A 26,905-nucleotide genomic window follows, 5' to 3' on the forward strand; every position below is an offset into this window, starting at 1 on the left:
GGTGAAACCCCGTCTCTACTAAAAATACAAAAAATTAGCCGGGCGCGGTTGTGGGCACCTGTAGTCCCAGCTACTCGGGAGGCTGAGGCAGGAGAATGGCGTGAACCCGGGAGGCGGAGCTTGCAGTGAGCCGAGATCGCGCCACTGCACTCCAGCCTGGGAGACAGAGCGAGACTCCGTCTCAAAAAAAAAAAAAAAAAAAAAAAAAAAAAAAAAAAGTCCGCCGGGCGAGGTGGCTCACACCTGTATTCCCAACACTTTGGGAGGCTGAGGTGGATGGATCACAAGGTCAAGAGATCGGGACCATCCTGGCCAACATGGAGAAACCCCGTATCTAGTAAAAATGCAAAAATTAGCCGGGTGTGGTGGTGCGCGCCTGTAGTCTCAGCTACTTGGGAGGCTGAGGCAGGAGAACTGCGGGAGGCAGAGGTTGCAGTGAGCCGAGATCACGCTACTGCACTCCAGCCTGGCGACAGAGAGAGACTCTGTCTCAAAATATACATAAATAAATAAAAATAAAAATAAAATTTAAAAAAAAGATCACTGTTGGGCCTGGATACCAGGTTTTCTGGTGGATTTAATGTCCCAGTTGTAGCTGAGTCCACTGTTCCTTCTCTTTTGCAAGCTCTGCAAGTTGTGTGGCCATTGTGTGCCCTGCTAGAAGCAGGGAAGGCTAGCCACCGTGTGCAGGTAGACTGGTCCCCACCAAGGAAGGCTGTCCACTCTCCCAGGAACAATAACTCCCTGGCCACACCAAGTGTTGCGTGTCCCTCCCTGGACCTGGAGGCTGAGCTCCTGAGCTCCTGCAAGTAAGCAACTTGATGTGACTCTGGACCTGCTTAATTCCCACAGGCCAGGGGACCTCCTCTCTCCAGGCTCTTAGCTCAGGCGAGCAGATGAGGGTGAAATGGACTAAAGGTCAGTTTCTTTAGTATTGCTTCCCCGGGAACCTCCTGTGTGGCCCCAGGAAGGCAGGGCCTGTCATCAGTCACACCTGCACCCCTAAAGCACCTGTGGGCTGAGGATGGCCACACCCTTCTGTGGCACACGCCTCAAGCTCCCTGAAGCAGAGGTTCCTGCCATGCCTCAGCCATGGACACGCCTGGTGGAACTGTCTCACCTAAATCGCCCTGCCCTTCCTCACAGGCAGAGAAACACACAGACGGGGGTGGGCAGGGCCATGGGCCCATTACTCTAGAGCGGCCAAGCTCAGCATGGGGCTCCCCTTAGCTCTAGGGTACAAAAGAAGCCGGACAATGCAGACATCACCTGCACGTGGCCCTGATGTCCCTCCTGATCCTGCATAGGTACTGTCCCCACCCCTACCCACCCTACCCAGATCCAGGACCCCTCAAAAACTCTGCTACCAGCCTTTCCTTCATACACCACCTTTACTGTGTTTCCCCAGCTCCTGGGCCCCATGGTAGACTGGCCACGTGGCTGCTGGGCTTCTGGCCTTCCTAGGGCTGGCAGCTGGTGGGCAAACACTCTGCCCTGCTGGAGAGCTGCCAGGCCATGCTGGGCACAGACTAGTGGGGCTCCTGGCTCAGTCCTGATAGCAGTGCCAGGGAGGCGTAGAGTGCACACATGCGGCCCTGGGCCTGCGGCTCCCAGCACACATGGGGCGTGTCCTCCCCCAGCTCCAGGCCACACTCCTCCAGCAAGACCCAGGCCGGTGCCCCTTCACCCCAGCTGCTCCCCAGGAGCCCGGGGGGCAGGGACACGGTGCTGCGCTCCTGCCACGGGGCACTCTGCTCCAAGAGGCTGCCCACCTGCCAAGACAGGGCAGGAGTTTGTCAGATGGGGAAACCTGGGCACCTTGGGCCTGCCCATACTATCCCTTCTCAGGTGCAACAGTGCCCCTTCCACTGGCTCAGCCCATCCTCCTGCAGCCCGAACCCTCTCACCAGCTCGAGCGGCCCCAACAGGGTCTGCGACTCCAGCGCCTCCGCCAGCAGCTTGTGCTGCGTTTCACTCAGCACTGGGAGAGAGTCAGGTAAGAGGCGGTTCCTGAAGGCCCATCTGGGAACGCCCACCTCTCTCCCTCCCACTCCCCACCTGCCCCCAGGGGCCGCTCACTGGTCAGCGCCCCCAGCAGGTAGACAACGGGGACGGCAAGTTCCGGCACCAGCATTCTGGATTCCAACACCAGGCACTCCAGGACAGCACCTGCTGGACCGTCCAGGGACTCCACTGGCCCAAGGCTCAGGCCCTGCTCCAGCTGTGGGCATGGGAGGGGCAGGTGAGCCTGGCTGGCTGGGCAGGCCCTGTGTGCCCCGGGCACCCTCCCCTGCTCACCGCCTCCTCCAAGGCTCGCAGGGCCAGCTGGTCCCGCAGCACCCCCTCCAGGCCCTCCAGCAGCAGCTGGCACAGCTCTCTGTCCAAGAGCTCCAGTTCCTTGGAGATGGCCTCCACCTCTTCCCTTAGGCCCTGGAAGTCTTCAGTGAACGTCCCCTCCGCAGGGACCCCATCTGTAGGAACAGAGGAGCTGGCACTGCCTAGGTGCTTACAGGGCCCTGGAAAGCCTTGGTCAGGATAGGCAGACCCCAGGGGGCAGAAGGAGAGCCCACCAAAGGTCCCCAGGGCGGTCAGGAGGGCACTGACCTGCCGAGAAGTTGTGGAGGCACCCCATCATGGAGAGGACTGAGGGCAGCTGTGGCCAGGCGCCTACACTCCTGGAAGGCTTGTGGCCTGGGCAGGGGTATGGGAGGGCAGGGCTGGTCAGTGCAGGAGATGGGTGTCTGAGCCAGAGAGGGCTGAGGCCTTCCCTGGGCCGTCACAGCCCCAGTCACCACCTCTAACAGTGGCAGCCCAGGGCAGGGAGGGGGCCAGGGAGGCCCAGGGTCAGCTGTCCTGTGTCACCCCTTGTGTGTGTATGGGGGGTGCCCACCGCCTCAGGGGGCTGCCCGGCCTCCCTATGCCCTGAGAACATGAGAAGAAAGCCTCAATTGCCAAGGAAGCGTGCTTTTCCCACTGGACACCCCACGCTGGGGTCTCTCGGTTCTCACCTGTCGGGGGCGGCTGGAAGGTCCTCTGCTTCTTATCCGGGAAGAGAAGGATGTCTGCCAGCCAGGTGGGAACAGACAGGGACAGGCATGTCACCTAGATCCCAGCCTCCCCTCCCCTCCCCTACTGGGAGCTCCCTTGTCCAGCTCAGGCCCTGCCCAATCACCCACACACCAGAGCACAGGACCTCAGCCACCTGCCAGACACAGGACGTTGTTCAGCCAGGGGCCCACAGCAGCCCATGCTGGCAGGTAGCTCTCCCCAGGCCTCCCTGCTTCTCTTCCAGAGCCTGGGCCCGAGACACCCCCAACTCCAGCTCACCCAAGTCAGAGTTAATAACCAGCTGGGCCACTCGGAATGCGAGGATGCTGCCCGAGGGGATGGTGACTGTCTTCTTCTGGCTCAGGTGGCCCTGGCCCTCACCCTGAGGCATGAAGATGGGCTCAGGGCTGGGCCCTGGGCACCAGACTGTGGGGTGTGGGTGCGGGCTGGGTGCAGGTGCGGGCTGGGTGCGGGTGCGGGCTGGGTGCGGGTGCGGGCTGGGTGCGGGTGTGGGCTGGGTGCTGGGGGCAGGCCTGCCACCAGGTGACTTCAGCTCCGCAGCCAAGCACAGGGCTGGGAGCTGCTCTGAGGGGCCTTGGCAGAGCCCAGCCCCGCAGCCTCCATCACCCGCCGCTGCATGCCCATGTGGGGCCAAGTGTGGCCCGGGGCTGGCTACATACCTGCAAGCACATGGCTCCCGGCAGGGAAAACTTGCCCGAACCCTCCCGCTTGTGGGTCTGTGTGACTTCCACCTCCGTCTGCGTCTGTAGCACCTCCGTCACCACATACACGTTGTCCCCGCGGCTCCGCAGCTCCTGCAGGATTTTGTGCTCTGGCTGCTGCAGGTGCCTGTGGTCCGAGAAGCCACAAGCTCACTGGGCCGCAGTCCCCGAAGATGCCTTCCCTCCCCTCGCAGCCCCATGCCACTGGGGGAGGCGGTGCAGAGGGGCCTCCAGACGTCCGTGGATGCCAGGGCACCGGCAGCCTCTCTGTGGGCTCCCCACGGGGACGGGATCCCATGGGGAAAGGTGGACTCAGGGACTCCAAGTCCAGACTCGGGGAGCAGCCCCCTCATCTGGGCCCCTATGTTCACACCACCACTTGTCCTCACAGCAGCCTGGGGCTCAGTCTGGTCCTTAGGATCCAGTCCTGGCAGCTGAGGCCCCAGATGACCCCTGCAGTGTCCTTCCACAACCCGGTTCCAGCCATGGCGCTCCTTTGCCTTTGGGACTTTTCAGATGCCCCAAGGTTGTGACCTTCCCAAGAGCAAGGCTGGGACCGGGCACAGTGGCTCACCCTGTAATCCCAGCCCTTTGGGAGGCCGAGGCAGGAGGATTGCTTGAGACCAGGAGTTCAAGACCACCCTGGCCAAGACAGCAAAACCTCACCTCAAAAAATAATTTAAAAAATAAATATATATATATATATATATATATATATATATTTTTTTTTTTTTTTTTTTTTTTGAGACGGAGTCTCGCTCTGTCACCCAGGCTGGAGTGCAGTGGTGTGATCTCAGCTCACTGCAAGCTCCGCCTCCCGGGTTCACGCCATTCTCCTGCCTCGGCCTCCTGAGTAGCTGGGATTACAGGCATCTGCCACCACACCCGGCTAATTTTTGTGTATTTAGTAGAGACAGGGTTTCACCATGTTCACCAGGCTGGTCTTGAACTTCTGACCTCAGGTGATCCACCTGCCTCAGCCTCCCAAAGTGCTGGGATTACAGGCGTGAGCCACCACACCCGGCTAAAAATAAATAAATAAAAGCAGGGTTGCTTGGGGTCGGTGGGGCCCTGCCCTCTTTGGGCCCACCTTTCATGGAGTAGGGTCTGCCAGGTGTTCGGGTCCACACTCAGCGAGTACACATGCATTGAGGTGCTGGAGCTGTCAGACACCGAGGCCCCGCCCGTGATCTTCGCCTGTCCTGGGGCTGACAGCTCCACGCCGCCCCGTAGCTGCCCATCCACGGTGTCGTAGAAGTGGAAGGTGCTGCCACGCTGCAAATCTAAAGCAAGGCCAGACCTGAGCCTCTGCCCACCCACCCCGCTTCTCCCCCGCCCCCACCAGCCCTGTCCCATAACCAGGGCAGAGGGACCTTTGGAAAAGCCCTGCCCTCTGGAAGGGAGGCCCAGAGCTAGAGCCTGCAGAGCACGGTGGGTGGCTGGCTGGACCTGGCCCACTGCCCTCTCCCACCCAGCCTCCCTGGGGCTCTGCCTCAGCACCACATCAGGCACCTGGTTCTGGGGCATCCGGCTCCAGGATGTCCTTGATTGACAGGTTGAGAGGCTTATAACACAGTTTCCAGAACCATGAACTTGAGGGCTTCCTGAACACCAGGAAGTAGGGCTGGAAGCCAGGGGAGTCCTTTGGGCTGGTCATGGGGATGAGCTCCCCACTGTGGTCCAGCTCCTGGACCACTCTCCGGACCACCCACTCAAAGGCTGACCCCATGCTCCTGAGGAGGGGAAATGGGTGAGGCATTGTGCCCTCCGCGGGAGGGCAGGAGGGAGTGGGAGAAGGGTCAGTACCTGGATGCCTCCCATGGTGGGGGACTCCCTCCCTTGAGAGCAGGCCTGCCCAGCTCATCCTGGGATGCTCCCGCTGGCAGAAAACTCCTGGCCGCTCCCCAACACAGAAATAGTGTCCTCCCTGCTGTCTACGGGGCCATGAGCACCTCCAGCCCGGGACAGTGGGGCCTGATGCCCAGACCTGCTCTAACACAGAGGGCTCTGTCCGCTAGAATGGCTGCCTCTGGCTGCGGGGAAACAAGCTGTCACCTCCTGAAAAGGCACAGGGACTCACTGTAAGACCCAGCCAGAGTGTCGCCCCATCCCAGCTGCGTCCTCCAGGGCCTTCTCTGTGTCTAGGCCACCTGTCCAAGGCTGACGCTTCAGGCGTCAGAGGCCATAGCGGGCCTCTGCTGGAATACAGGTCACCTGGGCCCCAGTGGAGGGGCCGCGGCTGCCCCAGGAAGCCTCTGAGTGCCGGCCCTGCTGAAAGTGGAGGCTGGGCCCAGAAGGCAGCTGGGGGCGGGACGAACACCAGCCCGGACACCTGGACGGCGGACCTGGGAGTCAAGCCCAAGCACAGGTCCAAAGGCGGGGCCCCTGGGCTGGCCAAAGGCAGCTTTCCCCGCAGCCCGGAGCTTCCCTCCCCGCAGCCCGGACCTTCCCTCCCCGCAGCCCGGACCTTTCCTCCCCGCAGCCCGGACCTTCCCTCCCCGAAGCCCGGACCTTCCGCCCCAGTGTGCGGCGCGGAGCCTTCCGGGTGAACGCTGGGACCGTGGGCGCAGGGGCGCAGCAAGGTCAGCATCCCCGACCCGGGAGCCAGCGACCGGCCCCACCCAGGAGCTCCAGCCAGGCCGGGGGAGGGAGCGGGGCAGCAGCTCACCGTGACCGTCGGTGGCCCGAGGGGCGCGTCTGGTCTCCCTGGGAGCTGTCCGGCGAGCGGAATTCCGCGGAGGTGCCCAAACCTAAAAGTGAAACTGCGACCCGACGCAGGGCCCGCCCAGGATGCCCTCCCGGAACTGTCCCGGAGAGCCCGCCCCCGGCCCCCTTCCTGCCCCCTCTTCCCGCAAGTCGGCCTGGAGCACCAGCCTCGTGCGTCCCGAGGAACCTCGGCCTGGCGCCCCATCCTGCTAGGCTCAAACTTCGTAGCGCTTTGTGGTTTTTCTTAAAATTCTGGACCTGTGCCTGGGCGGATCACCTGAGGTCGGGAGTTCAAGATCAACCTGACCAACATGGTGAAACCCCGTCTCCACTAAAAATACAAAATTAACCGGGCGTGGTGGCGCATGCCTGTAATCCCAGCTACTCCGGAGGCTGAGGCAGGAGAATCGCTTGAACCTGGGAGGCGGAGGTTGAGGCAGGAGAATCGCTTGAACCTGGGAGGCGGAGGTTGAGGCAGGAGAATCGCTTGAACCTGGGAGGCGGAGGTTGCAGTGAGCCGAGATCATGCCATTGTACTCCAGCCTGGGTGGCAGAGTGAGACTCCCTCTCAAAAACAAACAAACAAACAAACAACTTTGGGCCTGTGCCAAAGGGTCTGGGCAGATCTTCCAAAGATATACAAAATGTAGAACTTGGCCGGGAGCGGTGGCTCAAGCCTGTAATCCCAGCACTTTGGGAGGCCGAGACGGGCGGATCGTGAGGTCAGGAGATCGAGACCATCCTGGCGAACACGGTGAAACCCCGTCTCTACTAAAAAATACAAAAAAACTAGCAGGGCGAGGTGGCGGGTGCCTGTAGTCCCAGCTACTCGGGAGGCTGAGGCAGGAGAATGGCGTGAACCCGGGAGGCGGAGCTTGCAGTGAGCTGAGATCCGGCCACTGCACTTCCGCCTGGGCTACAGAGCAAGACTCCGTCTCAAAAAAAAAAAAAAAAAAAAAAAAAAGCACAAAATGTAGAACTTGCCCTCAAGCAAATGCAAAGATGCTCAACATACTTAGTTATCAAGGAAATGCAAATGGAATCCACAGAGAGATACTGCACACCCACAAGGATGGTCGTATTACTAAAGGTGAATAACCAGCACGGGATGACATGGAGTCACTGGAACGCTGTGCAGTGCTGGTGGGAATGTCAACCCATGTGGCCCTCTGGAATAAGCCTGGCAGCTCCTCCAAGAGTCACCCTGTGACCCAGCAATTCCACTCCTAGCTCCACCCACAGGAACCGAAGCAAAGACTCAAACAGATGCCTATGCACCAAACTTCGCAGCAGCATCCTTGGCCATACGGCAGCATCCTTTGCCATAGCAGCAAGGTGGAAACCCCATCCATTCACTGAGGCATACATAGACTAAACATGGCCAGTCCAGGCGCTGGAATCCAGGCCATGGAATGGCGCCCACGGTCAAAAGGAACAAGACCCTGAGGCACTGGACGACACAGACGGACCTCGGAGACATCATGCTAAGTGAAAATCCAGGCACAAGGAGCAGATGGTGTGATCCCGCTCACATGACGTGTCCAGAATGGGCACGTCCAGAGGGCAGAAGGGAGATGGCGCTGCCGGTGTCCGGGGAAGGGGGTGGGAGCGACGGTTGCTGGTTTGGGGTTTCTTTCTGGGGTGAGGAAGTGTTTTGATATTGGCCGTGGTGATGTTTGCATACCTCTGAATATGCTAAAACCCACAGAATTGCACACTTTAAATGGATGAATTGTATGATATGGGAATTATATAATTATGTCTCATTAAAGCCGTTATTTTAAAAATCTAGTGCCCAGTAGCAACACCCAGTCTCAGCACAGGCTCCCTCAGTGCCCTGCTGACCTAAGTTATGGTGGGCCCGGGGCCAGGGGCCTTGGGCCCGCCCCTGTACATGGTAGTCCTCACACCCGGCCCTCCCAGCTGCTCTGAGGTTGTGGATGGGGCCATTTGGGCTTAGGCCCGACTGCCAGGCCTGAACACAGTGGGGACGAGGTGGTGCCCTGTGGGTCCCTCCTTGTGCTGTCTCCTGGCTCTTTTGCGTATTTTTTATTGTTTGTTTTGTTTTGTATGAGGCAAGGTCTCTCTGTCACCCAGGCTGGAGAGCAGTGGTGCAATCCCCGCTCATTACAACTTCGACCTCCTGGGCTCCAGTGATCCTCTCTTGTCAGTCTCCTGAGTAGCTAGGACTACAGGTGCTCAGCACCACACCTGGCTAAGTTTTTGTTTTTGTTTTGAGACTGAGTCTCACTCTGTCACCAGGCTGGAGTGCAGTGGCGTGATCTCAGCTCACTGCAACCTCTGCCTCCCAGGTTCAAGCGATTCTCCTGCCTCAGCCTCCCGAGTAGCTGGGACTACAGGCGTGCACCACTGTGCCCGGCTAATTTTGTGTGTGTGTGTGTGTGTGTGTGTGTGTGTGTGTGTGAGCTGGAGTTTTGCTCTTTTTTGCCCAGACTGGAGTGCAATGGCATGACCTCAGCTCACTGCAATCTCTGCCTCCCAGGTTCAAGCAATTCTTCAGTCTCACACTCCGGAGTATCTGGGATTACAGGTGCCTGCTACCACACCCGGCTAATCTTTTTGTATTTTTAGTAGAGATGGGGTTTCACCATGTTGGCCAGGCTGGTCTCGATCTCTTGACCTTGTGATCCGCCCGCCTTGACCTTCCAAAGTGCTGGGATTAGAGGCGTGAGCCACCACACCTGGCCCTGAGTTTTTAGAATTATTTATTTTTTAGTAGAAAGGTCTCATTATGTTGCCCAGGCTGGTCTTGAACTTCTAAGCTCAAGCGATCCTCCCGCCTCAGCCTCCCAAAGTGCTGGGATTCCAGGGCTGAGCCACTACACCGGGCTTGGGTACTGTTTTGCAGATGAGCTGGGTCTAAGGTTTCATCTCAGGACACACTGCTGGGCAGAGCTGGCTTTCCTCCGTGACCCCGGCAGCCAAGGAGCCCACACACTGCTGCCCCTGGAAGCCAGCGCCCTGGGGTGTGGCAGCCCGTCCCTGCTGGGTGACAGGGCCAGCACGTGGTGAGCTGTTGTGCTGCAGTCTCCATGGTGAAGATGGAACGAGCTGGGCACACAGCATCCCTGCAAGGCCGCAGGTGTTGGGGGCTGCTTCCCCCTGCCCTGTCCTAGCAGCCACTCCTGAGGGGTCAAGGTCCTGGCTGGGGCAGGGTTGGGCAAGGAGGCTGCAGGCTCTTTTGCTCACCCAGATCCTGCAGCCCAACCTTGAGCCCAGCTGGAGGTGTTCAGGGCAGGGGTGTTGTGGCAGCCTGGGGCTCTGCACCCTCCACTCTTCACCACCACATTCTGCCTCTTGGCCTTTCCCTCCAAGACCTCTGGGGCCACAGCAGACCCCCACCCTGCCTGGCTGGCCTGGCCTGAGCCTCACCTCGAAGGCTCTGTCACGCTCCCTCATTCATCCAACAAATGTGTATTAGCACCTGCTGCTAGGTGATCTTCCAGCAAACAAGGCAAGGTCTCTGCCCTGGTAGGTCTGAGGCTGGTACGCTGAAGGGGATTTCTGATGGTGTGTGCATTGGGATGCTGCAGCCACAAATAACTGGAAACTCAGATGCCAACAGAAGGAAACGTTATCTTGTGTCATCAGAAACCCAGAACTGCTGTGTACCCCAGGCTGGACACAGGCAGGCCTGAGAGCTTTGGCTGGTGGTGGGCACCTAAAGCGGGGGGTACCCAACTCTGCCCGGCGGGCTTCTAGTTCTGGTCCAGCTGGAGCCCATTAGCTGGGTGTGGGCCCAGAATCCTTGCTCATAGTGGCAGGAGACTCCAGGAGCCTGAGTAGCGACTAATGAACGCGTTTGTGCGCGCTTGCATGCACGTGCGTGTTGTGTGGGCGTTGGGCGCATGTATGCAGTGTGTGTTTGTGTGCGTGTGTATGCACGTGTGTGTTGTGTGCATGCTTGTGTGCTTGTTCATGCATGTGTTTGTGCATGTGTGTATGCACGTGCGTGTTGTGTGCGTTTGCGCATGTGTATGCACGTGTGTGTTGTATGCATGTTTGTGCTTGTGTGCACGCATGTGCGTGTTATGCATATGTGTATGCACGTGTGTGTTGTGCGCATGTTGTGTGTGTGTGCATGCATGTGCATGTTGTGTGCGTGTTTGTGCGCATGTGCACGCACGTGTGTGTTGTGTCCATGGGTTTGTGCTCACATAGTGCATGTACACGTGCGTTTGCTCATGTGCTACGGCTCGTGTGTGCTCCAGCTCCTTGATGCAGGCATGCATCTGCATTTAGAAGCATGTAAGTGGGACTTTGTGTTCCTGTGTGTGACATGTTGCTGTGTGTGTTCATGTGCAGGTCAGAGTGCGCAGCAGGTTTCACGCCCGTGGCTGTCCGCTGCTGGAAGATGAGCCCCTCTGGGCTTCCTCCCTCCTCCCTTCTCCCCTCCTCCCACTTTTCTCCTTTCCTTTGCAGCAAAATTCCTGGAAAGCCCTTGCTGCCTCTAGGTCTGTGGTGCGCCAGGCCCCTCCCAGACACCAGCGGGAGGTGGCGGCCTCCTGAGCGCAGGGCGGGCCTTGCCTCCAGCAGGGTTGTGAAGAGCCCAGGCTTATTTTCCGGGAAGGCCTCGCTGCCTTGTGGGGGAATGGGGTGGAGGCGGCAGGCACGGCAGCCCCTGTGGGACTTGGTCTGAGGCCAAGCAGGCGCCGTCTGTGGGCAGGAGGGGCAGGTGAGGGCCCGGACGGCTGAGGGGGGTGTGGCCCACTGTGCCTGCAGGTCAATGGGCAGTGAAGTCACCTCAGCTTCCAGCTGGGCGCTGGCGAGGACAGGTGCAATGACAGCTCTGTCCACACTCAGTTCTTTAATAATGACCCCGAACAGGAAGTGCTCGAAGGAGGGCAGAGGTCAGCCTGGGAGGAAGGAGGGAGGCTGGCCCTGCCCCATCGCTCCCAGCCACCATTCACCAACGGGGCCAGAAGTCTTGAGGGCAGGAACTCTGCAGGGAGAGGGCAGCGCCTCCGTCGCCTGTGTCGGGGTTCATCCGTCCTCCCAGTTTACGGAAGTGGGCGAGGTGCCCTGAGCCAGGTCCACGCAGGTCCTGGGGGGCCAGAGCCTGGGGGACACCACGTCCCTTCTGCTGTGTGTGCAGAGTGAGCGGCGGGTGGCGGGCGGCGGGGCTCCAAGGAAAGGCGACCCTGGAGGCGGCTATCTCGGAGTGCGGCTGAGGGGCCAGCTCCTCAGAGGGGGCTCCTCTGCCCTGAGCAGCGTCCAGGCCCCTGGTCCTAGGAGCCGAGACAAGCGCTGGGGTGGAGGTGCGCAGAGCACAGAGGAGGGCACCAACGAGAGAGGTGATCTCGGGGCAGGGAGGGGCACGAGGACCCCATGCCTGACGGCAACCTGGACAACCCGGCCTCTGGAACCAGCCCCGTGCAGGGCGGGACTTCGGGTGCCTGCCAGACCTTGTCCCGGCCTGGCAGCAGCTCCCGAGGGGGTCTGGGGTGCCAGGGAAGTCCCCACCATGTCCTGGCAGCCTCACCCCTCGCTGGCTTCTCTACCCTGCCCTGCCCCTCTCCCACCCTCTCCCCCCTTCCCCCCCCACACCCATCCCCCTGCCCCCTCCCCCTCCCCGCCTTTCCCACTCTGCCCCCCCGCCCCCTCCCCCTCCCCGCCTTTCCCACTCTGCCCCCCGCCCCCTCCCCCTCCCCGCCTTTCCCACTCTGCCCCACCCTGCCTCTTCACGGCTTCACCTTTCCTGGTCCTCTTACCCGCTGCGCTACACACAACCCACCCCCCAGCCCCCACCTCCGCCTCCGGGGCTTTGGGCGTCTGAGCCCACGTGGGGCAGACTGTGGTGATGGGGCCTGGTGGGAGAGGGTGTCGGGTTCAGAGGCGCCCCAAGAGTGAGGAGAGGCAGGTGGCAGGAGAGCCCTGCTAAGGCCAGCAGCTCCTGGGCACCCCACGGCTTACACCCTCCCCTGGGGCAGAGGGCGATGGGGTTAGGGGCCAGCCACTGCCTGCAGAGAACCCAGGCCTTGCCTCCCAGTGCTCTTCCCTGGCACGCACCCCCCATCCTGTATCCTTCTGGGGTCCCTGCCCTGAGGCCTGTCCTTTCCTCCCCAGCTCCGGGAGGAGCGTCGCTGCCTGGGCAGGTTTGGGGTGGGCTTGAGGGAGGATGACACAGAAACGTGCCCCACCTGGCTTCTGGCTTTCTGGGCCTCTGCCTCTCTTCACTTTGCTAGAAGAAGCCGTGACTGCCGGGATCCAGGCGTTACTTTGGGGGTGGGGAGTGTTTTCCGTGCAGGCAGGGAGCCCGCGCTTTGGCCAGTGCTTAATGCCCATGGAAGCCTGGCACAAAGAGATTCACACCCTCCACCCACCATGGTCCCAGAGAGCCTGATGGCAACGCCTGACCTCAGGAATAGGAGACCAACAAAATACACTTCCTTGGCTCGGTGCGGTGTCTCACGCCTGTCATCCCAGCACTTTGGGAGGCCGAGGCAGGCGGATCACATGAGGTCAGGAGTTGGAGACCAGCCTGAGCAACGTGGTGAAACCCCGTCTCTAGCAAAAATACAAAAATCAGCTGGGCGTGGTGGCATGCCCCTGTAATCTCAGCTACTTAGGAGGCTGAGGCAGGAGAATAGCTTGAACCTGGGAAGCAGAGGTTGCAGTGAGCCAAGATCACGACACTGCACTCCAGCTTGGGGGAGGGACAGAGCAAGAATCCATCTAAAATAAATTTAAAAAAATACACTTTCTCCCAAAGGTGCCAGCCCAGAGGGCCTGAGGGCCTTGCAGTGGAAGGTGAGTGTCATGCGCGTCTGTGACAGTGGGGAGAGTGGGATGCGGGGGACCCACCAGACCTCTAGGGCAGTTTTCTCCCACCATCGCTTTCTCCCTCCACAATAGAGGGCACAGGGGGCATCATGGGGCACTGGCTGTGGCCGGCCAGACACCCGTTCCCACCTGAGTGATGCACGACTTTCCTCAATCACTTTTGCCAGCTGGAGACACCCAGCCAGCAACACCCTTGCCCTGCCTCGGTCCTCGACTTCAGGGCTGGCTCAGGCCCAGCGCCATTTCTGCCACAGAGGGCAGAGGGCCACAGTGTCACAGCCTTCTCTGTACCACGTTCGGTGGGCCCCATGCTCTTGTACTGCATCCAAGAAGAATGAGGATCTGTTGACAATCAGATAGTGAGGAGGGGCTGGGTGCAGTGGCTCAGGCCTGGGAGGCTGAGGTGGGAGGATCACTTGAGGTCAAGAGTTCGAGACCAGCCTGACCAACATGGTGAAACTCTGTCTCTACTAAAAAAAAAAAAAAAAAAAAAAAAGCCAGGTGTGGTGGCGTGTACCTGTAATTCCAGCTACTCAGGAGGCTGAGGCAAGAGAATCACTTGAACCTGGGACATGGAGGTTGCAGTGAGCTGAGATCATGCTACTGCACTCCAGCCTGGGTGACAGAGTGAGACTCCGTCTCAAAAAATGAAACAAATTAAAATACAAATAAAAAATTACCCTGGGGTGGCAGGCGCCTGTAGTCTCAGCTACTCGGGAGGCTGAAGTAAAATTAGTTGAACCCAGGAGGTGGTTACGGTGAGTCGAAATTGCGCCACTGCCCTCCAGCCTCTGTGACAGAGTTAGACTCTGTCTCCAGACAAACAACCCCAGAACACCCCAATAAAGAGTGAGGAGGGTGGAGAACAATTTTATTGAGCAATGGAGTAGCTGTCAGCGGAGGGGATGATGCTGAGGCAGTTTCTCTCCCAATGTGGCTGAGTCCTGGGCTGTCATGGACTCAGAACAGGGGAGGGCGTGCTGATTGGTTTGTGGGCATGCAGAGAGAGGCTAAAGCAAAGGCACCACTGAAAGGTGGGCATAACGGTGTAGAAAGCCAATTATGTCGGGTAGGCATATGTAAAATAGGTGAAGGGTGGGGACAAATCAGAGGAAAGCGCGCCAGACAGGAAGACAGGTTCTCAAGCTGGACTGAGATTTAACTTGTAGCTTGGCTTTCAGGCTGTCTTTGGCTTGGAGGTGGGGCTCCACTAGGGACCCACTCCTATCTGCGTAGGCGTTTGTCTGTCTCCTGCCGCTGTCGCGCTATCACGAGGGCCTGGGGCCTGGCTGCAGGCAGAATCCCCACCTGGCAAGGAAGGCGGCTGGAGGGGTCAGGGCTCCAGGGCCACACCCCTGAGGCGGGAGTGGCTGGGTCACTGGACGGGAGAGGCAGGGACTTCCGCAGGGCAATGAGATGGGGTTGGGGGTGGGGTGGTGGGGTCAGGGGAGTGGTGTTGGGGGGCGTGGGGTGCATAACTAGCCCACAAAAGGCCTGACATTCTGCGCACGTCCCCTGATAAAAGTCCGTTTAGCATGGCTACACTGCGTCTCATTAGTCCTCCCTCCCCCAACAGAGGCTAGTGCTCGGGGCAGCCTTCTGAGGTTGGGCTGGAGAGAAGTGGGGTGCTTTGGGGCCCAGGGCACACCTGGGGGAGTGTTGGGCAGGCGGAGAGCTGCCTGTGGATCCAGAGGGAAGAAGGCTGCTTAGGCTCTGGTGCAGAGAAAGCCTCTGCATAAGAAAAGAGCTGGAAGCTGGGTGTTGGGGAGGGGAGGAGAGCAGAGGGAGGTGGGATGGGGCAGAGAAAAATCTCCCATGGGGAAGGAGAGGGAGAGGTCCACCGCAACGGACAACAGGGATGGCTCACTCTCGGGGTTCATCTGTTTACTGGAGTCTGTGATGGGAATCCCACCCCACTCAGACCCACACTGGGCAGTGCTATGGGAAGGAGCTCCACGAGAAGGAAGGAGACGCCGAGAGAGAGTGGGCGGCCAACACCTGCAGACGCCGGTGGGGGAGACGGCCACGAAGCAGCTGGCCTAGGATGTGCAGTGCACTGCCCTTGGGAACACCAGTGTGCACAGCAGGTGGTATAGGTGACTCTGCTTCCCGCCAAGGTGCGTTGTTTTCACGTTTGCTGGTTTCACACGTGCCAGAGCTTTCAGTGTAACTGCGGGGACCGGTTTTAGCAAGTTAACTCTGACAGTGCTCACATCCCATTTGCAGTTTCACAACCCCAGAAAAAAAACCCACACACCTTGCCCCGTCTCAGCAAGTGGCTGGGCCTCTCCCACCACCCTAGTACCCAAGAATACATCAGTTGTCGCTGTGTCACAAATCACCCTAAAATGCAGTGGCTTGAGACCATATCCACTGATTTGCTGATAATTATGGGAGTTGGTAATTTAGCCTGTGTTCAGCTGAGATGGCTCAACTCTGGTCCCTGTGGTGCCATCTGGGTTCACTGGCTGGCAAGAGACAGTCAGCTGGCTGACATGTTGGGCAGATAACTGTTGGCAGGAGGGTCAGTGGTAGGAAACTGGAGTCTCACTCAGCTCGAGCTGCTCTGCAAATCACCACAGAATCGGTGGCTTATGGCCCAGCACAGTGGCTCATGCCTGTACTACCAGCACTTTGGGAGGTCGAGGCAGGTGAATCACCTGAGGTCTGGAGTTCGAGACGAGCCTGGCCAACATGGTGAAACCCCATCTCTACTAAAAGTACAAAAATTAGACAGGTGTGGTGGCAGGTGCCTGTAGTCCCAGCTACTCAAGAGGCTAAGGCACGAGAATTGCTTGAACCGGAGGCAGAGGTTGAGTGAGCTGAGATCACACCATTGCACTCCAGTCTGGATGATGAGAGCAAAACTCCATCTCAAAAAAAAAAAAAAAAAAATCAGTGCCTTAGATAGTGAATATTTATCATAATTCTGAAGGCTGAAAGTCTGAGAGCAAAGTGCCAACCTGGCTGGGGTGTTGGTGAGGGTCCACTTCCTGGTTTCAGTGGGATGGGAATTCAGCACAGCTTGTTTCACAAGATACAGGTCACAAAGAACCCACTGAGACAGCAGGCTGCGGGAAAGGAGCCAGCCCAAACCCACCAACACCGAGACAGTGATGAAAGTGACCTCAGCCGGGCGCGGTGGCTCAAGCCTGTAATCCCAGCACTTTGGGAGGCCGAGACGGGCGGATCACGAGGTCAGGAGATCAAGACCATCCTGGCTAACCTGGTGAAACCCCGTCTCTACTAAAAATACAAAAAAAAAAAATTAGCCAGGCGAGGTGGTGGGTGCCTGTAGTCCCAGCTACTCGGGAGGCTGAGGCAGGAGAATGGCGTGAACCCGGGAGGTGGAGCTTGCAGTGAGCTGAGATCTGGCCACTGCACTCCAGCCTGGGCTACAGAGCGAGACTCCGCCTCAAAAAAAAAAGAAAGTAGTGACCCCTATTCGTCCTCACAGCTCACTGTGCCCTACTTGCAACACGTTAGCATACTATAGGAAAGTCCCACCAGCACCGTGATGGTTTACAAATGCCAGGGATCTTCTGCAAGTTATTCTATATGGTCTGAAAGGGGGAGGACAATCCGTTCTAGGAATTCTCCACCCCTTTCCTGGAAAACTCATGAGTAATCCACTGCTGGTTTAGCACATAATCAAGAAATAATTGCCGGGCGCGGTGGCTCAAGCCTGTAATCCCAGCACTTTGGGAGGCCGAGACGGGCGGATCACGAGGTCAGGAGATCGAGACCATCCTGGCTAACACGGTGAAACCCCGTCTCTACTAAAAATACAAAAAATTAGCCGGGCGTGGTGGCGGGCGCCTGTAGTCCCAGCTACTCGGGAGGCTGAGGCAGGAGAATGGCGTAAACCCGGGAGGCGGAGCTTGCAGTTAGCTGAGATCCGGCCACTGCACTCCAGCCTGGGGGACAGAGCGAGACTCCGTCTCAAAAAAAAAAAAAAAAAAAGAAATAATCATAACAAGAGTCAGTCAAGCAGCCCAGGCTGCTACTCTGCTATCGATAGTCACCCATTTATTCCTTTTACTGTTTTTTAAGACGGAGTCTCACTCTGTTGCCAGGCTGTAGTGCAGTGGCATGATCTCGGCTCACTGCAACCTGTGCCTCCTGGGTTCAAGTGATTCTCCTGCCTCAGCCTCTGAAGTAACTAGGACTATAGGCACCTGCCACCACGCCCGGCTAATTTTTGTATGCTTAGTAGAGACGGTGTTTCACCATGTTGGCCAGGCTGGTCTCGATCTCTTGACCTTGTGATCTGCCCATTTTGGCCTCCCAAAGTGCTGGGATTACAGGTGTGAGCCACCTCACCTGGCCTTCCTTTACTTTCTTAATAAACTTGCTTTCATTTTCCTCTACAGGCTTGCTCTTAAATTCTTTCCTGTGGCCGGGTGCTGTGGCTCATGCCTGTAATCCCAGCACTTTGCGAGGCCAAGGCAGGCGGATAATAAGGTCAGGAGTTTGAAACCAGCCTGACCAACATGGTGAAACCCTGTCTTTACTAAAAATACACAAACTAGCCAGGTGTGGTAGCGTGCGCCTGTAGTCCCGGCTACTCTGGAGGCTGAGGCAGGAGAATCACTTGAACCCAGGAAGCGGAGGTTGCAGTGAGCCAAGATTGTGCCACTGCACTCCAGCCTGGGCAACAAGGGCAAAACTCTGTCTCAAAAAAAAAAAAAAAATTCTTTCCTGTGTGAAGCCAAGAACCCGTGTAGCCTCCCGGGCTGAGCCCCAATTTGGGGATTTGCCCTGTGACACGCAGACACACAGTCAGCTGTCTTCTTTTCTTTTCTTTCTTTCTCTTTCACTCTTGCTTTCTTTTTTTGCGACAGGATCTTGCTTGGTTACCCAGGCTGGAGTGCAGTGGTGCGATCATAGCTCATTGCAGCCTCAACCTCCTGAGCTCAACCAATCCCCACACCTCTGCCTGACTAGTAGCTGGGACTACAGGCACGCACCGCCATGCCCAGCTGACTTTTGGTATTTTTTTGTAGAGACGGGGTTTCACTAGGTTACCCAGGCTGGTCTTGAACTCCTGGGCTCAAGTGATCTGCCTGTCTGGATCTCCCAAAGTGCTGGGATTCCAGGCAGGAGCCACTGTTCCTGGCCCAGCTGTCATCTTGCTGTGTCATCACATGGTGGATGTTACATATAAAGTTTCGGTGATACAAAAGAAATAGCACTCAACGCGGTGGCTCACGCCTGTAATCCCAGCACTTTGGGAGGCTGAGATGGGCAGATCACGAGGTCAGGAGATCAAGACCATCCTGGTTAACCCGGTGAAACCCCGTCTCTACTAAAAAATACAAAAAACTAGCTGGGCGAGGTGGCGGGCGCCTGTAGTCCCAGCTACTCGGGAGGCTGAGGCAGGAGAATGGCATGAACCCAGGAGGCGGAGCTTGCCGTGAGCTGAGATCCGGCCACTGCACTCCAGGCTGGGCCACAGAGCGAGACTCCGTCTCAAAAAAAAAAAAAAAGAAATAGCACTCGAATATAAAATTTTCTTTTTTAATTCTCAGCAAGGCAAGGTACTTCTACAGAAGGGCGTGCCCTTACAGATGGAGCAATGGTGAGCATACACCTAGACAAGGGAGGGGAAGGGGTTCTTATCCCTGAGGCATGTGGCCCCTGATGCTATGTCATTCCCCTGTTGGCTAGGGTTAGACCACACAGGCTAAACTAATTCCGATGCGCTAATTTAAAGAGAGTGACGAGGTGAGGGGTTTGGCTGGAAAAACGGTTATGACAGAGCAGGTAATCGGAATGAGTCAGGGTGGAGCAGGTAATCGGAATGAGTCAGGGTGGAGCAGGTAATTGAAAAATGTTGCTTTATGAGGAAGTTAAGTTTAAAAGTAGAAGGCAAATAATTCAACATACTGACATATTGATTCTTTGAAAAGAAATTTAGCACCCGGCTGGGCGCGGTGGCTCAAGCCTGTAATCCCAGCACTTTGGGAGGCTGAGACGGGCGGATCACGAGGTCAGGAGATCGAGACCATCCTGGCTAACATGGTGAAACCCCATCTCTACTAAAAAATACAAAAAACTAGCCAGGTGAGGTGGCGGGCGCCTGTGGTCCCAGCTACTCGGGAGGCTGAGGCAGGAGAATGGCGTAAACCCGGGAGGCAGAGCTTGCAGTGAGCTGAGATCCGGCCACGGCACTCCAGCCTGGGCGACAGAGCCAGACTCAGTCTCAAAAAAAAAAAAAAAAAAAAAAAAAAAGAAATTTAGCACCCATATCTAACAGCGGAGAAAAGAGAGAGGTAGTCTCTGGCTGCTTCTTTTTGTTTGAGATAAAGATCAGCTCTGTCACCCAGGCTGGAGTACAGTGGTATGATCTCGGCTCACTACAATCTTTGCCTCTCTGGTTCAAGCGATTCTCCTGCCTCAGCCTCACGAGTAGCTGGGATTACAGGTACCTGCCACCATGCCCGGCAATTTTTTTTTTTTTTTTTTGAGATGGAGTCTTGCTCTGTCACCCAGGCTGGAATGCAGTGGTGCGATCTCAGCTCACTGCAAGCTCCACTTCCTGGATTCAAGTGATTCTCTTGCCTCAGTCTCCCAGATAGCTGGGACTACAGGCATGTGCCACTATGCCTGGCTAATTTTTGTATTTTGAATAGAGATGGGGTTTCACCATGTTGGCCAGGCTGGTCTTGAACTCCTGACCTCAGGTGATCCACCTGCCTTGGGCCCTCCCAAAGTGCTGAGATTACAGACAGGCGTGAGCCACTGCGCCCAGCCACACTGTCCGCTTTTTTTTCTTTCCTTTTTTTTTGAGACAGAGTCTTGCTCTGTCACCTAGGCTGGAGTGCAGTGACGCCATCTCAGCTCACTGCAACCTCCGCCTCCTGGGTGCAAGCGAGTCTCCTGCCTCAGTCTCTCGAGTAGCTGGGACTAAAGATGCGTGCCACCATACTTGGCTAATTTTTGTATTTTTAGTAGAGATAGGGTTTCACTATGTTGGCCAGGCTAGTCTCGAAGTCCTGACCTTGACCTTGTGATCTGCCCACCTCGGCCTCCCAAAGTGCTGGGATTACAGGTGTGAGCCACTGTGCCCAGCCTCTGTAATTTTTCTTTTTTTTTTTTGACATGGAGTTTCGCTCCTGTTGCCCAGGCTGGAGGGCAATGACGTGATCTCGGCTCACGGCAACCTCTGCTTCCTGTGTTCAAGCGATTCTCCTGCCTCAGCCTCCTAAGTAGCTGGGATTACAGGTGTGTGCCACCACGCCCAGCTAATTTTTTTGTATTTTTAGTAGAGATGGGGTTTCACCATGTTGGTCAGGCCAGTCTCGAACTCCTGACCTCATGATCCACCTGCTTCGGCCTCCCAAAGTGCTGGGATTACAGGTGTGAGCCACTGCGCCCGTCCTATCTGCTTCTTATAGGGCACTAGTCCCATTCACGAGGGCTCCACTCTCATGACCTAACCACCTTCTAGAGGCCCCACTTCCTGATACTATCACACTGACAGTTTGGATTTGAACAGATGAAGTTAGCATGTGGGGCCGCAAACATTTCGTTCTCAATGCTCTGCATGTGCTGGGCACAGTCCGGCAGGCCACCCCCGGCTGTCACAAGGTAGTGGTCACAAGAGTCTCAAGGGAGACAAGACAGGGCTAGTCCACGGCACAAGTGCTCATCAAGCCTCCTGGTGGGAAATTTCATCCCATTCATTCTCAGAGTCCTCTCATGGTCACCCAAGTCCTGGCACATAAGTCACTCCAGAGTCACCCACGGGCTTGTCTCCAGGCCACTCGCAGTCTGCCTGGAGGGATAGAGGCAGAGACTCTAGCGAAATGATCAGCTGGGAGAGTTGCAGTGGGAGCGAAGGAAGAGGAGGGAGGAGGGAGGATAGACAGGACTGGGTGGTGCTTGGATGGAGTCTGCAAGGCAGCAGGAAGCAAAGATGGTTTCACATGGATTCCGCCTCTCCTAGATCCATCTGGGCTAGGTGGGACTCCTGGCTGGGGCTCCCATGGCCTGAGTCGGCCTGTTCTACTGCCTTGACTTCCCAGCCTCCATTCGCCCTTCTGCTTGGGGAGCCAGCCCTCTCCAGCCAGCAAGCTGCCTTTGCCACTGCCACTGCAGAAGCCCTCACAGTGCCCATCACTGTGTGGGGGGTGGAGTCACACTAGCCTGGCTAGTGCTGGCCTTAGGAGCAGGACAGAGGCAGGCTGGGTGGAGGCCATGGATTGCGTCCTTACCTATGTGCACAGGTGTCTCTTCAGAGGCACCATGCACGGGAGTCCTCTGCATCACTGTTGCCATGTGTTTCATGTCTACATATGTTAGAAACCTCAATATCTTATTTTTGCTGCAGCTCCTTGTGTTTTACAGAAAACAAAGAGAAAAAATTTTCATTTTCTAACATACTTCTCATTTCCTACACTCTTTCTTCTTGTAGATCTGAGTCTCCATATTGTATCCTCTTCGGCCTGAAGAAATTTCTTCTTTTATTTTTATTTTTTTGAGATAGAGTTTCACTCTTGTCGCCCAGGCTGGAGTGCAGTGGTGCCATCTTGGCTCACTGCAACCTCAGCTTCCCGGGTTCAAGTGATTCTCCTGCCTCAGCCTCCTGAGTAGCTGGGATTACAGGCATCCCCCACCGCATCCAGCTAATTTTTGTATTTTTATTTTTTATTTTTTTATTTTTATTTTTATTTTATTTTTTTTTTGAGACGGAGTCTCGCTCTGTAGCCCAGGCTGGAGTGCAGTGGCCGGATCTCAGCTCACTGCAAGCTCCGCCTCCCGGGTTCACGCCATTCTCCGGCCTCAGCCTCCCGAGTAGCTGGGACTACAGGCGCTGCCACCTCGCCCGGCTATTTTTTGTATTTCTTAGTAGAGACGGGGTTTCACCGTGTTAGCCAGGATGGTCTTGATCTCCTGACCTCGTGATCCACCCATCTCGGCCTCCCAAAGTGCTGGGATTACAGGCTTGAGCCACCGCGCCCGGCCAGAACTTTGTTTCTTTTCTTTTTCTTTTTTTTTTTTGGAGACGGAGTCTCACTCTGTTGCCCAGGCTGGAGTGCAGTGGCGCGATCTTGGCTCACTGCAACCTTCGCCTCCCAGGTTCAAGTGATTCTCCTGTCTCAGCCTCTCGAGTGGATGGGACTACAGGCATGTGCCACCACACCCAGCTAATTTTTTTGTATTTTTAGTAGATGGGGGTTTCACCATGTTGGTCAGGCTGGTCTTGAACTCCTTACCTCATGATCCACCCGCCTTGGCCTCCCAAAGTGCTGGGATTACAGGTGTGAGCCACTGCGCCTGGTCCTGAAGAACTTTAACATTGCTTATTCCTTATTCATTGTTGTAAAATACATACAGCATAGAAGTGGTCATTTTAGCCTTTTTTTTTTTTTTTTTTTTTTTTGAGATGGAGTCTTGTCTCCCAGGCTGGAGTGCAGTGGCACAATCTTGGCTCATTGCTCATTGCAACCTACGCCTCCCGGCTTCAAGCAATTCTCCTGCCTCAGCCTCCTGAGTAGCTGGGATTACAGGCACCTGCCACCACGCCCTGCTAGTTTTTGTGTTTTTAGTAGAGACGGGGTTTCGCCATGTTGGCCAGGCTGGTCTTGATCTCTTGACCTCGTGATCCGCCCGCCTTGGCCACCCAAAGTCCAAAGTGCTGGGATTACAGGCTTGAGCCACCCCGCCCAGCCTAGCCTTTTTTATTTGTTTTTTTGAGATAGAGTCTCACTCTGTCGCCCAGGCTGGAGTGCAGTGGCGCGAACTGGGCTCACTGCAAGCTCTGCCTCCCGGGTTCACGCCAGTCTCCTGTCTCAGCCTCCTGAGTAACTGGGACTACAGGTGCTTGCCACAATGCCTGGCTAATTTTTGTATTTTTAGTAGAGACAGGGTTTCATCATGTTAGCCAGGGTGGTTTCCATCTCCTGGCCTCGTGATCTGCTCACCTTGGCCTCCCAGAGAGCTGGGATTACAGGTGTGAGCCACCGCGCCTGGCCCAGCCTAGCCATTTTAACGTGTATAATTCAGTGGCATTATTACCACCACAATTTTGTGTAACCATCACCACTACTTTCAAAACTTTTTCGTCACTCCAAACAGAAACCCTATACCCATTAAGCAACACTTCTCCATTCCTCCTTATCCCAGCCACTGAACCTCTAATCTACCTTCTGTCTCTAGGAATCTGTATTCTAGATACTGCATGGAAGTGGAATCACACAAGATTTGTCTTTTTGTGACTGGCTTATTTTACATAGCATAATGTTTTCAAGGTTTATCCATGGTGTATCCTGTGTTAGAATTTCCTTCCTTTTTTTCTTTTTTTTTTTATTTTTTTTTTTTTATTTTTTTTGAGACGGAGTCTCGCTCTGTCGCCCAGGCTGGAGTGCAGTGGCCGGATCTCAGCTCACTGCAAGCTCCGCCTCCCGGGTTCACGCCATTCTCCTGCCTCAGCCTCCCGAGTAGCTGGGACTACAGACGCCCACCACCTCACCCGGCTAGTTTGTATTTTTTTAGTAGAGACGGGGTTTCACCATATTAGCCAGGATGGTCTCGATCTCCCGACCTCGTGATCCGCCCGTCTCGGCCTCCCAAAGTGCTGGGATTACAGGCTTGAGCCACCGCGCCCGGCTCCTTCCTTTTTTTCTTTTTTTTCTTCTCTTTTTTGAGACAAAGTCTAGCTCTGTCGCCCAGGTTGGAGTGCAGTGGCTCGATCTTGGCTCACTGCAACCTCCGCCTCCTGGGTTCAAGTGATTCTTCTGCCTCAGCCTCCTGAGTAGCTGGGACTACAGGTGCGCACCACCATCCCCGGCTAATTTTTTGTATTTTTAGCAGAGACGCGGTTTCACCATGTTGACCACACTGGTCTCCAACTCCTGACCTCGTGATCCGCCCGCCTCAGCCTCCCAAAGTGCTAGGATTACAGGCGTGAGCCACCGCACCCGGCCGAATTTCCTTCCTTTTTAAGGCTGAAAAATATTTCATTGTTTGTATGGACCACATTTTGTTTATCATTCCATCCACCCATGGACACTTGGGTTGTTTCTGTCTTTTGGCTATTGTGAAAAATGCTGCAGTAAACATGGGGGCACAAATATGTTTGAGTCTCTGATTTACATTCTTTTGGGAATATAGGCAGAAGTAGGGTTGCTGGATCATACGGTAGTTCCGTTTTTGTTTTCTCCTAGAAAGGCAGATTGCCACATGCAGCGCCTCATTTGGATGTGTCTGGAATCTTGGAAGCTTGACTACTCTACATTCTCCTACAAATGGACCTTGAGAGCTTGTTTGGAGGTTCTAGCAGGGGAGCCCAACTCCTCTCTTGGGTACAGTCGTCCCCTTCGATTGAGCCGCAGCTTTGGGAGGGACGCACATGAAACAGTGAGGAAGGGAGGGGACACTGACCTAGCCAACCAGATCAGCCGAATCAACCCTGGCAATCAGTGGGATGACAGGTGTCGCAGCCAGATCGCCCTCATATCCGGTAGTTCTACTTTTAACCTTTTGTGGAATCTCCATAGTCTTCTGCGGTGCTGCGCCATTTACATTCCCACCAACTGCGCACTTGTACATGTTTCCACTGACGAACCAAAAACTTTCATGTTGCCGGGCGCGGTGGCTCAAGCCTGTAATCCCAGCACTTTGGGAGGCCGAGATGGGCGGATCACGAGGTCAGGAGATCGAGACCATCCTGGCTGACACGGTGAAACCCCGTCTCTACTAAAAAATACAAAAAAACTAGCAGGGCGAGGTGGCGGGCGCCTGTAGTCCCAGCTACTCGGGAGGCTGAGGCAGGAGAATGGCGTGAACCCGGGAGGCGGAGCTTGCAGTGAGCCTAGATCACGCCACTGCACTCCAGCCTGGGCGGCAGAGCGAGACTCTGTCTCAAAAAAAAAAACAAAAAAAAACAAAAAAACTTTCATGTTTTCAGAGGTTCAACATGTCTATCCAGGGAAACTTGCTCTCCGATGTCTTCTCCTCTGGCCACAGTAAGAGGTTTCACAGACCCTCGTGGGTCAAGAGTAACTGTTAACTGGCCCTTCTCCCATGGGGTCCCCCCGTAGACCTCCAACTCTCAACTGGGGCGAAATGAAACGCAGGGACTGTGGGAAGGAACTGCGGTATGGGCTGGGAGGGCCCCAGGTCTCGCCCCTCGCCCAGTCTCCCAAGGGGACCCGATCCCGGACTGCACAAGCTGGGCCGCGCGGCCTCCCAGCACCCGAACCGCCCCTTCCCAGCGGCAACCAGGCTACTTCCCGACGCTCACTAGTGACGTCCCCGCCTCGCTCTGCGCGTGCGCGGCTCCGCCTCTTCGCTGCCGTTGCCAGGGCGACGGCGGGTCGTCTGCGGCCGGCAGACATCCGGGCCTGCTCCCCGCGGCTCCGCCCCGGCCCGCTCTGCCCCGCCAGCGGCAAAAAGGTCGCGTAGCGATGACGTCGCGGGGGCTTGGCCGGGCGTCGCGGACTTGGGAGATGGAGGAAAAGGAGATATTACGGCGGCAGATCCGTCTCCTGCAGGGTAGGTCCGGCCGGGGCCAGGACGCGAGTCCCCTTCTTTCCCCCTCACCTCGCGGCCGGTCTCTGTCCGCCTCGTCGAAGGGGTCGCTCACCGCCCGCGTGTTCCTGGTGGCGGCTGGTGTGGGGAACGGTAGGGTCCGCCAGGACTTGTGGGCCGGCTCAGGGCCCGGGTCAGTCCCCGGCTCCAGCTTTGTGGAGGGAGCGGTGCCGGCCCTGCGGGGGCTGCAGAGCGTAGAGGCAGGGCCATCGCTTAGTAACCCGCGGGAGGCGGCGGCCCTCCCCACCTCGGCGCCCACCCTCGCTCCCCGCGCCCCACTGCGGGACTGGGACTGGTTCATGGGTCATTTCGGCAGAGCAGGCTCCGGGCGCACGCGGGTTCTTTTCTTGACGCCCATTTTTTTTTTTGTTTGTTTGTTTTGTTTTTTTGAGACAGAGTGTTGCTGTTACCCAGGCCGGGGTGCAGTGACGCTATCTCGGCTCGCTGCAACCGCCGCATCCCGGGTTCAAGCGATTCTCCTGCCTCAGCCTCCCGAGTCGGTGGGATTACAGATATGCGCCACAACGCCCGACTGATTTTTGTATTTTGAGTAGAGACGGGGTTTCACCATGTTGGCCAGGTTGGTCTCTAACTCGCGACCTCAGGTAATCCACCCACCTGGGCTTCCCAAACTGATGGGATTACAGGCATGAGCCACCGCTCCCAGCCTCGACGCCCAGTTTTGATGCCCCTTTTCTCCAAACAGTCACACTTCCCTTGCATTTCAGGCGCAGACTCAACAGGCTTCAGCTTCCACACTTAAACATTAAAAAACCCAAATTGGTGTTTCTAAACTTAAAAAAAAAAAAATCCATGTACGGACGCAATGGCCCACGCCTGTAATCCCAGCACTTTGGGAGGCCATGGCAGGAGGATGGCTTGAGCCCGGGAGTTTGAGACCATCCTGGGCAACATGACGAGACCCCGTCTCTACAGAAAAATTTTTAAAAATGAAATGGGCGTGGTGGCTTGCGCCTGTAGTCCCAGCTACTCAGAGGTGGAAGGTTCGCTTGTGCCCAGGAGGTCCCGGCTGCAGTGAGCTGTGATTGGGCCACTGCACTCCAGCCTGGGCAACAGAGATAAGCCAA

The 26,905-nt window shown here is 56.5% G+C and overlaps 2 protein-coding genes across 10 annotated transcripts in view; one reads left to right on the plus strand and one right to left on the minus strand.

Moving 5' to 3' along the window:
• Positions 1 to 1,372: 1,372 nt before the first annotated feature.
• Positions 1,373 to 6,565, minus strand: LOC105488447 (gasdermin D). 8 transcript variants are annotated; one of them, XM_011752480.3, is made up of 11 exons: positions 6,439 to 6,565; positions 5,283 to 5,313; positions 4,861 to 5,053; positions 3,729 to 3,897; positions 3,328 to 3,430; positions 3,009 to 3,062; positions 2,605 to 2,691; positions 2,299 to 2,471; positions 2,080 to 2,221; positions 1,908 to 1,981; positions 1,373 to 1,772 (listed from the first exon to the last, which is right to left on the minus strand). In XM_011752480.3, exons 3-11 carry the CDS (start codon positions 4,917 to 4,919, stop codon positions 1,530 to 1,532), a joined length of 1,104 nt encoding a protein of 367 aa, XP_011750782.2. In that variant the 5' UTR covers positions 4,920 to 5,053; positions 5,283 to 5,313; positions 6,439 to 6,565; the 3' UTR covers positions 1,373 to 1,529. The 8 variants fall into 8 exon arrangements, with proteins under 8 accessions (XP_011750782.2, XP_070923754.1, XP_011750785.2 ...); XM_071067653.1 differs by having other exon boundaries at positions 5,283 to 5,394; XM_011752483.2 differs by having other exon boundaries at positions 5,283 to 5,503.
• Positions 6,566 to 25,633: 19,068 nt separating this feature from the next.
• The window catches only part of LOC105488446 (zinc finger CCCH-type containing 3), a 104,112-nt gene continuing 102,840 nt past the window's right edge, over positions 25,634 to 26,905 (plus strand). The window contains exon 1 of one of the 2 annotated variants that reach the window (XM_071067654.1): positions 25,634 to 25,781. In XM_071067654.1, the coding sequence (XP_070923755.1) occupies positions 25,694 to 25,781 (88 nt within the window). In that variant the 5' untranslated portion in view covers positions 25,634 to 25,693. The remainder of the gene's footprint in view (positions 25,782 to 26,905) is intronic. The other variant, XM_011752477.3, reaches the window with a different exon arrangement.

Source organism: Macaca nemestrina, chromosome 8 (genome assembly GCF_043159975.1).
Source record: "Macaca nemestrina isolate mMacNem1 chromosome 8, mMacNem.hap1, whole genome shotgun sequence".
Lineage (NCBI taxonomy): Eukaryota > Metazoa > Chordata > Mammalia > Primates > Cercopithecidae > Macaca > Macaca nemestrina.